At 56.2% G+C, this 16,521-nt stretch overlaps 1 protein-coding gene across 1 annotated transcript in view; it reads left to right on the top strand.

Moving 5' to 3' along the window:
* CDH4 (cadherin 4) overlaps positions 1-16,521 on the top strand; it is a 661,165-nt gene that overhangs the window by 609,722 nt on the left and 34,922 nt on the right. Inside the window, exon 9 of the mRNA XM_023741423.1 lies at positions 8,248-8,420. Within this exon, the coding sequence (XP_023597191.1) occupies positions 8,248-8,420 (173 nt within the window). The remainder of the gene's footprint in view (positions 1-8,247; positions 8,421-16,521) is intronic.

Raw genomic sequence — 16,521 nt, 5'->3', positions numbered from 1 at the left:
AGCCTTAGAAGTTGGCCCCATGCTGGCCCCCGGAGCTCCACTGGGGCTGAATGATTCCTTCTGAGAGGCAGGCAGGAATCTATGAGGGCCCCCAGAGGGCTGTCCTTGACCGACAGGTGGGGTCTACAAGGTGGGAGGGGGCAGAGGCATGGCTGTGAGGCCGTGAGGCCAGGGGGCAGCTGCTAGCTGGCCCGGCACTCACCGACTGCCTCCCTGGGACATCCACTCACCGTTCCACTTCCCTGAGGCCAGCCTTCATCCTCATCACTGGGAGCCCCAGACACCGAGCTCCCGGGCTCAGGAACACCCGGGACAGCTTTCGGGACCGGGCTGCCTGCTCAAACCAGCCCTGCGGCCCATTGTCCTCCCAGTAGAACTTTCCAGCTGGAATTCAGAACTGCCACCAAGTCCCCGGACTCTTGTCGTTAGGGACAAACCACCCAAAAAAAGACGTCTCTGTTCTGATTATTTTTACATAAAAAAGGCTGTAACTGAAATTCGCTGCTTTCCTAACCCCTGGTCACCGCGCGAGGGCCTGCATTATAAGTTTGGAAATTAATGCCATTCTAAAATATTAAATAGCAGAGAAATCTACATGCCGCAGATGAAGTCAAAGAGACCCTCATCCACCCAATGCAGAGTTTCTGCTTAAATAGATTATTCTATTAGTGGGCCCGCTTATTTATTTAATTTCTCTGCTGGTGGAGGTCTCCCCTGAGATTAATGCCTCAGCCGAATGCACAGATGACACCAGATACTTGAAAGTTATCTGAATATTAAGAATTTAAATCTTAGCCTCTGTGATTTGAGCAGAAAGCCAATTATGAGGCTGAATTAGTTTTCAAATGAAACTGCAATTTAAGGCTTGTGAAATTAATCCTTTAAGGCGCGTGGTAGCGTGGTACATGAATTTCTAGGAAGAACCCAGCCACGGCAGTCTCGGCTCTCTCCGGCTTTACCTGTTAAGACAGCTGATACAGAGACGGCCAACCTCTTGTACGGCCGCCGGCACGGCCTTGTAGATGGAAGGCAGGCTCCACCTCAGTCGGCAGGGGAGAAAACAAAGCCCACGCTTTCTGCTTCGTTTGTTAGGAAAAATCCAAGGCTTTGTGCTGGGAAGAGAGAGGCCAGAGGAGGCCTCCAGAGAAAACCCTAGAAAGAAGGCGTGTCTTTTGCTCTCTGAGCCCACGAGACGGGGAAACACTGCTCAGCTCGTCACGTTAGTGCGTTGCTGTGGCTGTGAGCACTCTGCAGTGGTGGGCACCAGGGAGATTAAAGAAAAAAAACAACAGTTGCCACTGAGTCGGCCCCTCACTCACAGCGACCCCAGTCCTGCTCCACCCCCTTGATAGGTTGTGGATTGGACTGTTGTGATCTATAGGGTTTTCATGGGTTGATTTTCAGAATGGATCACCAGGCCTTTCTTCCTAGTCTGTCTTAGTCTGGAAGCTCTGGTGAAACCTGTTCAGCATCCTAGCAACACGCAAGTCTCCACTGACAGACGGGTGGTGGTTGCGCGTGAGGTGCCTTGGCCGGGAATCGAATTTGGGTCTCCGGCGTGGAAGACGAGAATTCTGCCAACAGACCACCACTGTCCCCACGCTTTGCAATTAGCCGGAAACCGAAGGGCAGTGCTTGTTGCCGGTGAGGCAGATCCGGAGCTGCCACCCACCCAAGGCGGGCCCCGCTGGCCCCTCTTCCAGGGCAGATGACTTCTCTGGGGCCGAGGGAGCGGGGAGTTCTTGAGAGCAAGGGCCTCAGAGACAGCTGCCCTGGGGAGCAGGAGAGAGAAGCCTGGGGGAGAGGCAGGCAGACCCTTCTCTCCCGTGAACTGCTCCGATCCTGAGACTTTAAAGCCCTGTTCCTGGTTTGCCCGTTGGGGGCTGTGTCGGAAGCAGGCTTATGATAAAGGTGAGGCCCAGCTACAGCAGCTTCGTGGGTGCTCGCCGACCCCGGCCCCTCCTCCCCTTCCCCTCCTCTGCTTTCCTCTCCTTCCTTTTCTTCTCCCCCTCCTCGCCTTTTTCCTCCCTCTCCTTCACCCCCGCTCCTTCCCTGCCTCCCCCTGCACCCCAGGAGAGGCAGAGGGCACCTAGTAGAATTGCTGTTTCGAGGCAAAGAGCGAGCTGGGGGAGAGCTGTGTGGCTTGGCTCACACCCGCTGCTGTCTGGGGTTAGGGACGAGCTAATGCGATAGGACTTTGGCTGCACCAGGCTCCTCATGAGCCCGGCCTTTCCTGTGGGGAGGGTTGGGGGGGTAAACTAAGCCGCTCATGGGTCAGAATGGGACTGCCAGGCAAGCCACGACCTCCAGCCCCCCCAAGTCCCCTCCTGGTGAAGAAGATGTCCCGTGTCTGCAAGCACTTCAGGAAGCACAGTGAAAACGAGGAGGTGTTGTTTCCGTGAAATCTGAGGGGTGCGATCATTTTTAACCAAAAAACGAGCCGAGGCTTGGGCTCCTGATCAATACTCGGTTAGTACTTCACTAACAGGTAGTAGCCCCAAATGGCACACTGCCCCATTATTCACGCCTGAGAGTCAGGCACGTGAGGGCACCCCGCTGGAAGAATGATGATTTGGAAGGTGGCGTATGGGCTGCGCCACGGCTCATCCCCTCCAAGAATCCTCCCAGGGCCAGGCACCCGCCAGGCACTTGCCTTCCACAGGGCGGGACCAGGGAAGTGGGGCGTCAGTGAACTAGCACCCAGGGGCCATTTGGCCCCCTGCCTAGACTTGTAAAGAAGGTTTCCTGGCACCCAGCCACGCCCATTCATCTCCTGTCGTCTCTGACAGTTGCTCTCACTCGGAAACAGCAGAGCTGAGTAGACACAGTGGAGACCACGTGGCCCACAGAGCCTAAACTGTTTACTATCACCTGACCCTTTACAGAAAACGTGTGCCACCCCCTGCTCTAGGGGACGCTACCTTGGACCGAGATTTTCAGACAGCTGCTTTCAGTCCTGGACCTAACAGAGCTCAGTGCTGAGCTTTACCCAGCCTCTGCCACTGTGGGCCTCAGTGTCCCCATCTGTCCAAGGAGGGACCTAGTGGTCCTCCAGCTGGCACCCTGACCCTCTTCTGCACATTTCTTCTGGCCCCTTCCTGTATGCTAAGCCTTCTGGCCTCCACATTCCAGCCCACCTCCCCCATGGGTCTCCAAGGCTTCCAGGGGGCCTTGCCGTCATCCACAGCATGAAATAACCACGTGCCAGCAGGTCCCCACCCAAGGGACTGCTTGAAGGGTGCAGCCTTGATGGGCGGGGAGGACTTTATGTGTGACCTTGGCATGCATTAAGAGTGGTCTATGGGAGGTCACTGAATGCCTCCTTCCGTTCCATCCTGAGTGATGGATGGCCCGTGCGTGGTGAGGAGCTAATGAGATACAGTTGAATTTTCTAGCCCCATGCACGGAGGCCCTCTATGCTGGGGGGCTGGGGAGGCTCCTTGCCATTCTGCAGATTTTTCATCTTATCCTTTTAATTTCTTGAATGTGTTAAGTTGTTGGGGCTTTTTTGGTTGTTGCTTTAATAACCTGCATCTGATGATGCCATTATATCTGGGTCTCCTGGGGGTCAGTTTTATTGTCTGTTTTGTCTCTTTGTTTTCAGTCAGGTTTTATCCTCTTGTGTGCCTGGTTAATTAAATGCTGGCTATTGTGTATGGAAAAAAAAGTGAATAGATTTGGGGCTGTGTGGGATGTTACTTTCCTCCACAGAGGATTTACTTTTGCTTCTGGCAGGGTGTACTAACCATCTCAGATTACGCTTTAACCAAGGTCACGTTAATTAGAGCTGTGTTTCTACCTGATTGTATTGTCGTGTGCCCCCGAGGTGACTCCTGCTGTTAGCAACCTGATATGATAGAGTGGAGCTGCCCCCAGGGTTTTCTTGGCTGTCATCTTTACAGAAGCAGATCTCAGGTCTTTCTCCCAAGGAGCCACTGGTGGGTTTGAACCGTTGACCTTTCAGTTTACAGCCGAGCGCTTAACCGTTACACCACCAGGGCTCCTCTTCTGTCTGTTAGGGCTGTTTATTTCCAGTTCACCTTCACTCCTAGGGTGTAACACTTTGGGGTTCATCCCAAAAACTAGAGCTTACCAGGGCTTCCCCTCCTTGAGGAGACTCAGCTTTGACCCCTATTCCCATAAACCTATTGAAAGCTCCACACAGCTCTTCAGCCTGCTGGCAGCCAATTAAAATTCAACAAATGTCTTGAGAGAGAAGACGGCCCCAGATATTGGGCTCTCCTTTTCTACCAGATCTGGGCCCAAAAATCTTTGCTGTCTGGTGCCTTTAAACGATATTTTTCTTTTACATTTTGTCCATCTGTTCTGGTTTTCTCCGCAGGGGGACTTGATTTAAAACAACGTAGCCCACCATTTGCTGAAAACAGAACTTCCTGTGTTTCTTTTAAATACTAACTGCCTCTGGGGAAATTCTAGTGATAATTAAAATCATTGAAATTGAGTTTGCAGGCAACAATTTGAGAATATATCCATCACATGAAGTGAGGTGGGTCTGTTTGGAGACATTTTTCCCCTAGGGCTCTCAAAACACAGAAGTTATTTTTTTTTTTCTTAAAAGACACTTAATAAATATGTATTCAGTGAATGAATGGATGTCCTAGTGGGTGATCCCTGGTTGCAAAATCTTCATGGTCCTTTCACGCCAGCTCTGAAAATGAAAGGGGTAAATGAGCCTTCTTCCTACCCACACCCCACGACTGACTACACCGTATTTTCCCTGCGAGTCTTGAAAATGTAAATGTGGTCACATCACCCACCTGATGGGAATGCAATGATGGTCTCCCTGTGGTCTTAGAAAAAGGCCCAGAGTCCTCCCGATGGCCCTGTGAGGTCTGCCAGCCCCATCTCCAGCCCCCAATTCCACACCAGCTCCTACGGCTCAGGCCTGCCGGCTGGTCTTCAAGCAGGCGAACTCATCCCTGCCCCAGGGCCTTTGCACCTCTGCCTGGAACTCTCCTCCTCCCCTACCCACTCCACCCACATCATCTCTCAGATAAAGTGTCTCTTCTCAGAGAGACCTAGCCTGATTCCCCTGCAGTTCCCCTAATCACCCAGCGATCCATACATTCATTCACTCATCCATTAATTAATTCGTTTGTTCCCTACCAGACACTTATCAAACTTGCAGTTATGTGTTTCTTTGCTGCCCTCATGAACCTCTAAGGAGCAGGCTCCCTGTCTGTCTGACACTTCTCCCTGCTGTATCCTAAGCACAGAGCATGGTGTCTGGCACCTAGAAAGTGCTCAGTCGGTAGTGTGGAGCAAGTGTCTCCATACAAGGGACTATTCAAAACCCAAAATCACGTTGCCCTTGAGTCGATTCTGACTCTTAGCGACCCTGTAGGACAGAGGAGAACTTGCCCACAGGGTTTCCAAGGCTGTAATCATTACGGAAGGACCCTACCACATCTTTCCACAGAGCAACTGGTGGGTTCGAACAGCTGACCTTTCTGCTAGCAGCCATGTGCTTTAACCACTGCTCCACCAGGGCTCCTTAAAGGAATATTACTCAGCCATAAAAATGACTAAAGTTCTCATACGTGCTGCAGCATGCATGAACCTTGGAAACACTGTTCCAGGTAAAATAGCCAGACATAAAAGGCCACGTACTGTATGAGCCTGGTTTCAGGTAGCCCCGACTCATGACCAGGTTCCGGTCCCACGATGCCGTCGTAAGTCGGTTCTGGCGTTCGTCGAATACCTCTTTTCTTTTCTTTCTTTTTAGTTTTCATTATTATTGCCTTTTATTCTCAGTATCTTTATAAATTCGATCTTTGAACATCTGTGAGTAAACATCTGAGAATGATAACATCAGCTAATTACATGCAACATTGTATGTAGTGTGTGTTACCAACAGTAACACGTACAGGAAAAAAAAAACGGTGTTAGGTGCAGTTGGCCGTAACTTGAATAGGTTGTAAGTCGGGGACTATCTGAGTATGAAATTTCCAGAACAGGCAGATCCAGAGACAGAAAGTAGATTGGTGGTTGCCAGCAGCTGGGGTTGGGATGATGGGGAGTGACTGCTAATGGGTACAGGGTTTCTTTGGGGGTGATGGAAGTGTTCTGGATTAGATAGTGGTGATGGCTGCACAGCTCTGCAGACACACTAACCACCACTGGGTATGTGAACTGGATCCTGTGGGTGGGCGGGGCGGTGGTGCAGCCTGCCATCACTGGCCTGTGGCGTCGGGGACACCGCCCCTCACCCTCCCTTTGCCTCCTGGGTCGCAGCCCCTACCCCAGTGTGGCCTCTTCTCTTTAGATAACAAGGAGGCCGTGGCCAACCACATCCCTCTCCAGATGAAAACGTAGAGTCCGTGCCCTTTAAATAGATGTCACGTTTCTGCATCTGTTTGCTCTCCTTTCGGTTTTCATAAATGTGGCTGCTTTGAGAATTTTTTATTCGAGTAAAAGCTGGAAAAACCCACTGTTGTCGAGTCGGTTCTGACTCATAGCAACCCTATATAGCACAGTGTAGACTGCCCCATAGGGATTCCAAGGCTGTAATCTTTAGCGAAGCAGACTGCCACATCTCTCTCCCATGGAGTGGCTGGTAGGTTCGAACCACCGACCTTTCGGTTAGCAGCCGAGTGCTTAATCACTCCACCACCAGGGCTCCTCTAAAAGCTGAAGCAGATTCCTGTCAGACACCCCCAGGCCTGTGTGCTTGCTGCCTGGGCCTGTCCTGTAGGGGAGGGCGAGAGTGGGAGCCACCTTGCTGTACTGTGGGGGAGGGGAGATGCTCACCCGCCCTGCCTGCTCTGGCGTCCCTGGAAATCAGAAGTATCTTTGGGCTCCCCCAAGCTCAGGGCTGGGCCACCATGGAGCAAGTGGCCAAAAACCTACATTAAAGTGGTGTAGACCAAGAAGGGGAATGTATTGGCCCAGGTATACCAAAAGTCTACAGTACGGCTTCAGGTACAGCTTGATCCAGGGACTGCCTGGTGAGAGGTTGTCACCAGAGCCTCTCTCAGCTTCGCTTCCTCTGTAATGGCCCTGTCCTTGTCTACTTCCTCATGGTCACAAAGTGACCACAGCCCCCAACTCTCACGCTCACCCACCAGATCCAGCTGCAGGGACAGTGTGTTGGTTTCCGAAAAGCCCAACGGACACCTCCTCCGTTATCGCTGGGCACTGGGGCGAGGTGCTGGTAACTGAACCTGCAGCCAGGACAAAGGAGGTGCTGACCCAATCAGGGCCTCCAAGGCTGGGAAGAGTGGGCACCCAAAGAAAACTTGAGGGGCTGCTCTCAGATGCAGGGGGTGTGCCAGCATCCACTACAAACTTCCACCCTGATACGCAGGTGGGGTGAGTCAAGGGAGACTCATGCTGCTCCTCAACCCCTCCAGTCCATCCTCTGCTGGGAAATGCAGACAGGTCCCACAAGCACCCCGTGACTTCCTCCTCTGGCTCTAAGTACCACACACCCAGCCTCCCCACAGGGGGCTCTTCTAGGTTTGTTTTCCTCAGGCATTTATTACACAACTTCTGTATACTCAGCTCCATGCTAGGCCCTAGTATGGGCCTTTCTGCCTGTTGCTTTACTGTGTGTCTCTTGGTCCCTCCCTTTAAACCCCACCAGGCAGGACTCTGCCCAAGACAGGCGAGACTTTGCAGCTGACTGACGGCCTGTGCCAGAGGCTGGGTGGCTCAAGAGATAGCATAGCGTTCAGGGTTGGGAGCCCGGTCTCCAGCCTGGTTCTGCTGCCCTCACATGGTGGAACGTTGGAGAAGTTCTTCCTGCCCCTGCCCTCAATCTTCCCCCAGATGAAAAGGAAGAGGTCAGAGTAGATGATCTCAAAGGAGCCTTAAGCTCTCAAAGAAATCTGTATCGGGTAGGGCAGGTTTGCCAACTCCTGACAGTTGGCAGGGAATCCCAGCACACAGTGTGGGGGTGGGTGATGGTGTGGCTTTGTCACGTCTCAGTGAGAGAGAGCTGGGATCGATTGGTGATGTCTGCCCTGGGTGTGTGAGTGGGGGCAGTAGTGTGTGTATGGTGGATCATTTCCACCCCTGCTTTAGATCCAGCAAGCACCAGGTTGCCTTCTAACACCATCTCTGACAGCAGGGCATTGCAGCATACAGCGTGGGGGTGGGGATACTGCAGCTACATCCTGTCTCAGTGAGAGCTGGCATCGGCTGGTGATGTCTGCCCTGGGGTGTGAATTGAGGCAGCAGCGTATGTGGTGGGTCATTTCCATCTGAGCTGGTTTCCTGTTCCAGGCACCTACGTAATGACAGTCACAGCCAACGATGCTGATGACAGCACCACGGCCAATGGGATGGTGCGCTACCGGATCGTGACCCAGACCCCGCAGAGCCCGTCCCAGAACATGTTCACCATCAACAGCGAGACGGGAGACATCGTGACGGTGGCGGCCGGCTTGGACCGAGAGGTGAGGGGGTGGCCCGCTAGGTGGGGGTTGCCGTGGAGCAGGTCACCCACTGAGGAGTGGGAAAGGACCTGAGCCCCCAGACCACGCAGGACATCAGGGCCCAAGAGAACCTCTCCAACGGCACAGTGACAGTGTAATCAGGGAGCCAGCTCTGCATGTCCAGTCTCCTACCACGGCTGGAGGCAGGAAAACTCAGCCAAGCAGGTTCCCGAGCGCCCACCAACCCGGTGCCCTTGCCAGGCTCTGAGAACAGGCCCTCCCCACCCCTGTGCCGCGTGTGTGCAGGTGGGGAGGGGGGTTGGTCCAGAAAAGCGGGGATAGGCCTCCCGTGGGTCTCAGGGTGCAGCCACACTCTCTGAGGTGCTAGGGGAGGATCGTTCCTTGCCTCTCCCAGCCTCTGGTGGCCCCAGGCATTCCTTGGCTTGTGGCTGCATCACTCCAGTCTCTGCCTCCGTCCTCACATGGCCTTCTCCTCCATGTGTCTCTGTGCGCCTCTTTCTCTTATAAGGACACCAGTTGTTGGCTTTAGGGCCCTCCTACTCCCATATGACCTCAGGTTAACGGAACTAATTACATAACTAATTACATCTGCAAGGACCTTATTTCCAAATAAGGTCACATGTCCTTTGGGGACATGAATTTGGGGGGCCAGTATTCATCCCACTGGGGGTATGGAATGCTTTTCTTGGAATTCCTCAATTGTAATGGGGTGAATTGCGGGTGAGAGCAGACGGCAGCCCAAGAGCTGGAGCTGCACTCTGTGATATGGCAGCCGCTGGCCACGTGTGCTCATTTCAATGCAAATTAAATTAACACAAAATGACACAAAGCCTCAGCCCCTCTGTCACACCAGCCACATTCCAATTGCTCAGCAGCCCCATGCATGGAGTTACTGGACGGTGCAGAGCAAGACATCTCACGAAGGTCCCAGTGTCCAGAGCTGCTCTCAGGATCTGCTTTCCAAGCAGAGAAAACAGGACGAGGTCTGGAGCTGGGCAGAGTGAACGAGGCAGGGGCAGTGGGCTGGGAGCCGGTCCACTGCCTCGGATCTTCCAGGGATGGTTCCAGCCGTGGCGGGCGTGAGCAGCCATGTGTGCTGGGACCTGCTGCATCCCCCGTGAGCAGCCACATGGCAGCGGTGCGCTGGGGTCTGCTACATCTCCTGTGGGCGGCTGCGTGGGAGTGGTGCGCAGTGTCCTCCGGGTCCCCTGTGAGCGCAACCACGTGCCGACGGTGCGCCGGGGTCTGCTGCGTTGCATGTGAGCGCCACCACTTGGTGTCGGTGCACTTGGTAGGGCAAGCCTTCAGGAAGCAGCAACATGGCGGGGGTGCGCCAGGAGCAGCTGTGTCCCCCGTGAACGGCCACGTGGCGGCGGCGCGCCAGGACCGGCTGTGTCCCCCGTGAACGGCCACGTGGCGGCGGCGCGCCAGGACCGGCTGTGTCCCCCGTGAACGGCCACGTGGCAGCGGCGCGCCAGGACCGGCTGTGTCCCCCGTGAACGGCCACGTGGCGGCGGTGCACGGGGTTTGCGGCAGAGGTTACACTCCTGGCGTCCTGTGCGGTTCTTCCGGTTCACATCCTCGGGCCCCAGAGATGCGGGTGTCCCTCCGCCTCCTCACCTTTGAAGACGGGGCCGCACGGCCCAGGGGTGTCCACCCGCCCCGGGGAGCACGGTAGGGACGTGAGTGGACGCCAGATAACCCTCAAGGCTAGGTTTGAGGGGAGTGGTCCGAGAGAGACATTTCCAACTGCCTCCACGTTCCCCAGAAAGCGCTAATGTGGAAGGTGGACGGGGACCCCCCTGCTCCCTGGACCTGGATGCAGATGTGCACACAGCTCTTGGCCCTTCGGCCCCGCGCCCTTTGGCTCTGAACACCTTTGCTCCCACTCCCTGCCGCCCTGTACCCCTCGGCTTCACCCCCTGCCTTGGCTCTGTGCTCCTCGACTAGGGGCAATAAATACAATTGTTCTGCTCTTCAAAAAGCGCCTCTCACAGGACCAGCCAGCCAGTTTGATTCCGAGCCCTGCGGGCAGAAGGGGGCTGTGTCACCCCGGGTGATGGGACATAGGAGAGGCCAGGCTTCGGGAGTTACAGGCCCCAAACGAAAGCCCCATGGCAGGTGGGGCCAATAGGCACAGAGGCTTGCACGGCCCCCCACGGTGAGTGGGACGGGGACGGGCAGCCTGGGGCTTCGGCGGACTCCGAGAAGGGGCGGGTGGCATTTTTGAAGTGGCTCTGCGCTTCCCAGCTCTGCCCAGCTCATCAAGCACCATGGTCACCAGGGCAGGAAGAGAGATGCTCCCATGTTGGGGTTCCTAGGCCCAGCCCTGGGGTGGACACGGGTGGGGCAGGATGGAGGTGCTGTGGGTAGGGGGGTCTTACCCGCCAGCCCCACACCTCAGAAGTCTGACCAGGCCATCCAGCCAGACCGAGGGGAAGCTTCCCTCTTTCACGCCAGAATTCTGCAGAGGTCGCTGTCTGCTGGACGTGATCCACTCGCCCTGCCCCCTGTGCTCAGCTGTCCCGTGCCCACCTTTCTCCTGACCCCCCTCCAAGCAGGGCCGAGGGCGGGGTGTCCCTCGGGGGCGTTGATTTCCCATTCGGTAACACCCACCCCTGCCGAGCGGAGCCTCCCCTCCCACCACCTCCAGGGGCGCTTATGCGGAGCATCTGAGGAGAGACTCGAGGCACAGGAAAGCAGAGACGGATGCCGGCAGCCAGCGCGGTATCTCACCGCCCTCAGCTGCGTGGGTAAGAAGCAGCCCCACCACAGCCGCGCTGAGAGCCAGGCCCAGGGACGTGGCTTTAGAAGGAGCTGTTCTGGGTCTTCTGTCTCGAGGAGAAAAGGACAACTTTCCAGAGGCTGCAGGGACGGGAGAGGCCCCTCCGACTGTGGGAGGTTGGCCCCAGCTCTGGACACTGCGCCTCAGTTTCCCCAAGCTGGCTTTGCTCTTTGAGCGCGCACAGGGGCCTGGCTTTGGATGTGTGGTGGAGGGAGGGCGGGGAGTGAGGCTCAACCAGGGCGGCCATCACCGAGGGCCACTGAAGGGACGGTGATCGCGGACATTCGGGCAGCACTGCCTGCCTTTGTCTTCCATCCTGGTGACAAGCACTGCAGACCACCGACCGACGTGCGGGGCCTGCTCCGGACGGGGCGCCTCGGGGACCCAGGGAGGCTCCCCGTGTGCCGGCGCCGTGCTCCACACACCGTCACATGGCACCCTCACAAGGCCGAGGGAATCCCAGAAGAGCCACTTTCTCGCAGACGCGAGAGGCAGCTCCCATGGGTGACAGTTACCCCGGCTCGGGCTGGATGGCAGCTCCACCTCAGGGCCGGGCCCTCACCCTCTGCTGGGGATGGAGGGCTGATGATGCCGGTGGGCCAGAGGACCATGCCGAGGAATGACAGGGCGGGCGGTGGGGGCAGGGGGCCCACGGGCGTGTGTCTGCGCGCGGCCTTTCTGGGCAGAGAGCACAGAGGGCCTCGGGTTCGCTGTTTTCACGCCCCGTGGGAGCCAGAGGCCCGGGGTGCACGTCCAGGCTCAGAGCTGCCCGCGGTGCCCTCGGCACTTGCCATGTGGGCAGCATTATGTAGTCGAGCGGAGGCTTAGTTTTCCTCATCTCCAAAATGGGCGTGGGGGGGATCACAGGGCGAGGCGTGCGCAGCCCTGAAGCTGGGAGAAACCAAAAAAAGAACAAACCAGCTGTTGTGAAGTCTCACCCATGGAGACCCCCTGGGTGTCAGAGTAGAACTGTACTCCTCAGAGTTTTCAATGGCTGAATTTTCAGAAGATCGCCAGGCCTTTCTTCCGGATGCCTTTGGGTGGCCTCGAACCTCCAACCTTTCGGTTAGCAGCTGACTGCACTGACCCATTTGTAGGCTGGGGGAGCCCCTCAAAGGCAGGTGGCGATGAATGGGATGCGTGCCTCCCCCGCCCCAACCTCGCCTCTTCTGCCACGCCAAGCGGCTGTGCTCCACCAGATACAGCGCAGGCCGCCCAGTTACGTTTAAACTCCACGTAGACGGCAAATCATTTTTAGGATAAGTATATCCCAAATATTGCACGGGACGTACTTAGACTAAACCACGAGGAGAACGCCACGTGACGACAGATTGGCACCAAGGAACAGCGTGGACTGCCGGCAGCCACCAGGAGCTGGGAACCCCGGGCAGCCAACCCCGCCAACACCTGGATTCAGACCTCTGGCCTCCAGGGCTGTGAGAAGAGAAACGTCTGGTCTTTGAAGTTTGTGGTCATTTGCTGCAGCCGCCCCAGGTAACTAGTACGGATTTTGGCACGTCCCAAATATGGTCCATACTTACACGAAGACACCATTCGTTGCTTATTTGGAATTCAGATGTCACCGACATCTGTATTTTTGTTCGCTGCACCTGGCCACCCCACCCTGGGGCAGCCCTGCCCTCTGGAAGCCGCGTCCTGGGGCCTGGGGAGCAGAGCAGGCGGAGGGCGTTGTAGGCAAAGGGCACCACAGTGACGCCTGACACTGGTGGGTCTGGAGGGGGTGCTGACGGCGACAGGACACCAAGGATGGCACCCACCTCATCTGAGGGGACATTTCCCTGGGGAGCTCACACCACGCAGGCAGAGAGCCCCCACTGTTTTCAGCAGCATTCACAGGGGCCTTAGATGGCATGTGGGGTGGGGGCTTCCCTGAAGGTATGAGGGCTGGGCGGAGCATGACCCCGTCTGCAGCCCACCCTCCTGGCTCCCTCCCTCCACCAGCACCGAGACCAGCTGGCTGCTGCCCCCCTGGAGGAAACAGACATGGCAGCTGTGTCTGTGGAAGCGAGGACGGGGAAGGGATGGCTAGAAGGCCTCGGGTATTTTGCTGGTTTGTATTTTAGGAAAGAGTAGATGTTATTTTCTGGGCCAAAAGAAAATATATGCAAACATCTGGGGATTCTCCTTGTAGCTAAAAATATGAAGAGGCCCCGACAGCAGTGGGGGTGGGGTGGGGGTGGGGCTGCAGGCTCTGGGTGGGGCCTGGGAGGAGCAGGAGAGCCTCGGGCCCCACGGGGTCCTTGGGTTCGCCCCGCCAGCCGGTGCACGTCCTCCGCACCGCAGGTCTCCTCCCGTGTGCGGGTCAGAACGGGACGGAGTGAGGACCCCCTATCTGGTCCCTCACAAGGGACAGAGACCCCCCCACCCACTGAAGAGGCCACAGTGAGGCCAGCCGGTGGTTCGCCCCAAGCTGACCCAGAGCTTCCTGAGCTGCCCCTCTCCATGTGGCTCACCTGCCAATGTTCCAGATAAAAATGCTCGTTTAAAAGCTGTTGGCGGTAGGCGAGTTCACGCGACAGAGGTCGATGGTGACCGAGAGAATGCTGGGGACTCTGTGACATGGTGCCGCGAGATCAGGGAGGAGCTGGGCTGCAGAGCAGGCCCAGTGGGGTCTCCGTGCAGCCTCCTCAGTGAGGAGGGTCTCCACGCACCCCTGGCCCTCCAAGGGACCTGGGGAGAGATAGGCTGCATATTGTTTATTTTTTTTCTTGGTGACAGAGGTCAGGAGTAGAAATCCACTCAACGGCAACGGGTTTGGTTTTGTTTCTTTTTAAGGTCACTAATATTTGATTCCAGAAAGATGCAGTTGCTTCATCTGTTTCTGTGTGGTGCTCATGTGGCAGAATTCCAGGGGCAGGCTGAGGGGGCTGGCCAGGAGAGGAAGCCCGGGGCCCACGCAGACCACCGCATCCAAGCCCACGTCACATTCTCAGAGTTGTTGGAGCAAAGGACGCTGTGGGGCTTGCTGGGCGGGGCGCCTTGTGCATTGTTCCGGGGGTACCAGCCTGGGCTGCGGTCACGGACTCCCAGGAGATAGGGACACTGGTGACAGTCAGCCATTTTGGAGTGAGAGCAAGGTCTTGGGACAGACACACCTGTCCTGGGATTCGCGGTGGCAGACAATAAACCACAAAGGGCCCTGTTCCTAAACACTAGGAAAGCCACCGGCAGCCACCCCTAATGGTCTGTTGGCGACCCGAAGTGATTCACGGTGCTCCTGCTTCCCCTGGCGAGACGGGCTTTCACGGGGCCGGCGTCACTGCCCCACTGACCGTCCCTAGACTTAGGCCCGCTGGTGAAAGCAGGCAGCTCTGCCTCAGCCGGAGCGGGCGCCGGCTCCGTGTGGGTGCCGATGGGCTGTTCGCTCTCCCAGAGGCCCGGCTTGTCTTCCTCTGACTGAACCTCTGTTGCTGTGAGGTGCCGTCGAGTCTATTCCAACTCAGAGCGACACCGTGTGACAAAGTAAAACTGCCTCCTAGGGTTTTCCAGGCTATAATCTTTATGGGAGCAGATCACCAGGTCTTTCTCCCTCAGAATTACTGGGTGGGTTCAAACCACCAACCTTCTGGTTCACAGACAAACGCCTAACCGTGGCACCACCAGGGCTTCTTGGCTGAACCTCTACACAACCAAATCTGAAAAAGACACATCAGCGGTGCCCTTTTTCTGTTTTCCCTCTGAAAAATATTCATTCTCCTCCCCTCCACCAAGAGGAAACAGCAACAGCATCTTTTTGGAGGGGGGAAGATACCACCGATTAAAAAAACCGTTGCCTGATCGTGTTGGTGGACATGTTGGTGTGTATGTCTTCACCACAAACACAGAGAGGGGAAGAAAGGCACCGCCGAACTGACCCCGACTCGTGGCGACACCGTATGTGTCCGAGTGGAACTGCGCTCCATACGGTTTTCAGTGGTTGATTTTTTGGAAGCAGATTGCCGGGCCTTTCTTCTGAGGCACCTCTGGGTGGACTCAAACCTCTAACCTTTCAGTTAGCAGTGGAGCGCGTTCACCATGTGCACCACACAGGGGCTCCATACCGCAGATACTTCTTTGCCATTGCAGCTTCCTCTTTGACAGGGTAAGTCATCTCTGGGAAGGGGGAAAACCCACACACATAATTGCCACCGTGTCTAATTAGGCAGCACCGTGTAAATGGAGCTTTTCTACATGATTAACGTGTCAGGAGAGCTGGATAAGTGTCTCTTGTGTACCTAGGCTGAGATGGCCCTCCCACTAATCCTGCTCATCTTGCATTGTTTTCTAATTAGAATATTTATGTCCTAATAAGAAGGTGAGCCTGTGACACTCGAGCTCACTCAGAAGGTGAGCGGGGTTCCTCCAGGCACGGCGCTCGGCTTTGATTGCTCTGCGGTGTAATCAGCACAAGAGGCACGTGGTTCTTGGCCCTCCTTCCACGGGCTCAGCCCCGTCGCAGGTGCCTGTCACTGGAATTTCCTCCCCAGCACGCCAGGGCAGGCCACACTAACGGTTTCGTGGTCCGGACACCCAGGGCGGGCCACAATAACGATTGCGTGGTCCGGACACCCAGGGCGGGCCACACTAACGATTGCGTGGTCCGGACACCCAGGGCGGGCCACACTAACGGTTTCGTGGTCCGGACACCCAGGGCGGGCCACACTAACGGTTTTGTGGTCCGGACACCCAGGGCGGGCCACACTGATGGTTTTGTGGTCCGGAAACCTTCCTGCTATTTTTCAACACTCCCCCCATCCATGTCCTCAGAGAAAACGATTCCAGGCAGAGGGACAAGTACAGCGTTGTGCCACGGCCGCTGCTCATTGTTATCAGCGTCATCACTTCCATCCGTGCAGTCGTGCAGTCACGTTAGCCAAACCCAGGTAGAAAACCTTCTTTACTAGCACCCCAGGCCACACGTCACCCCAGACCACACGTCACCCCAGACCACACGTCACCCCAGGCCACACGTCACCCCAGGCCACACGTCACCCCAGACCACACAGGAAGTCCCGAAAGTGCTTTTCTCCCAGAAACAAGCTCCTCCTAAGTCCTGTTGTGACACCGAGGCTGCGTGTGATGACAGCGTGGTCTGGGGTGACATCATGTCTGCACAGGGTGAGAGCTTGGTATGGGGTAACACCATGTATGTGTGGGGTGGCTATGCGGTCGTGACCTTGTGTCCGTGCAAGGTGATGACATGGTCTGGGGTGACGTGTGGCCTGGGGTGAGGTGTGGCCTGGGGTGACGTGTGGCCTGGGGTGACGGTGTGGCCTGGGGTGACGTGTGGCCTGGGGTGACGTGTGGCCTGGGGTG

Source organism: Trichechus manatus, unplaced genomic scaffold (assembly GCF_000243295.1).
Source record: "Trichechus manatus latirostris isolate Lorelei unplaced genomic scaffold, TriManLat1.0 scaffold00008, whole genome shotgun sequence".
NCBI lineage: Eukaryota > Metazoa > Chordata > Mammalia > Sirenia > Trichechidae > Trichechus > Trichechus manatus.
Note: the sequence above shows the minus strand (reverse complement) of the source record. Positions and strands in the feature narration are given on the sequence as shown.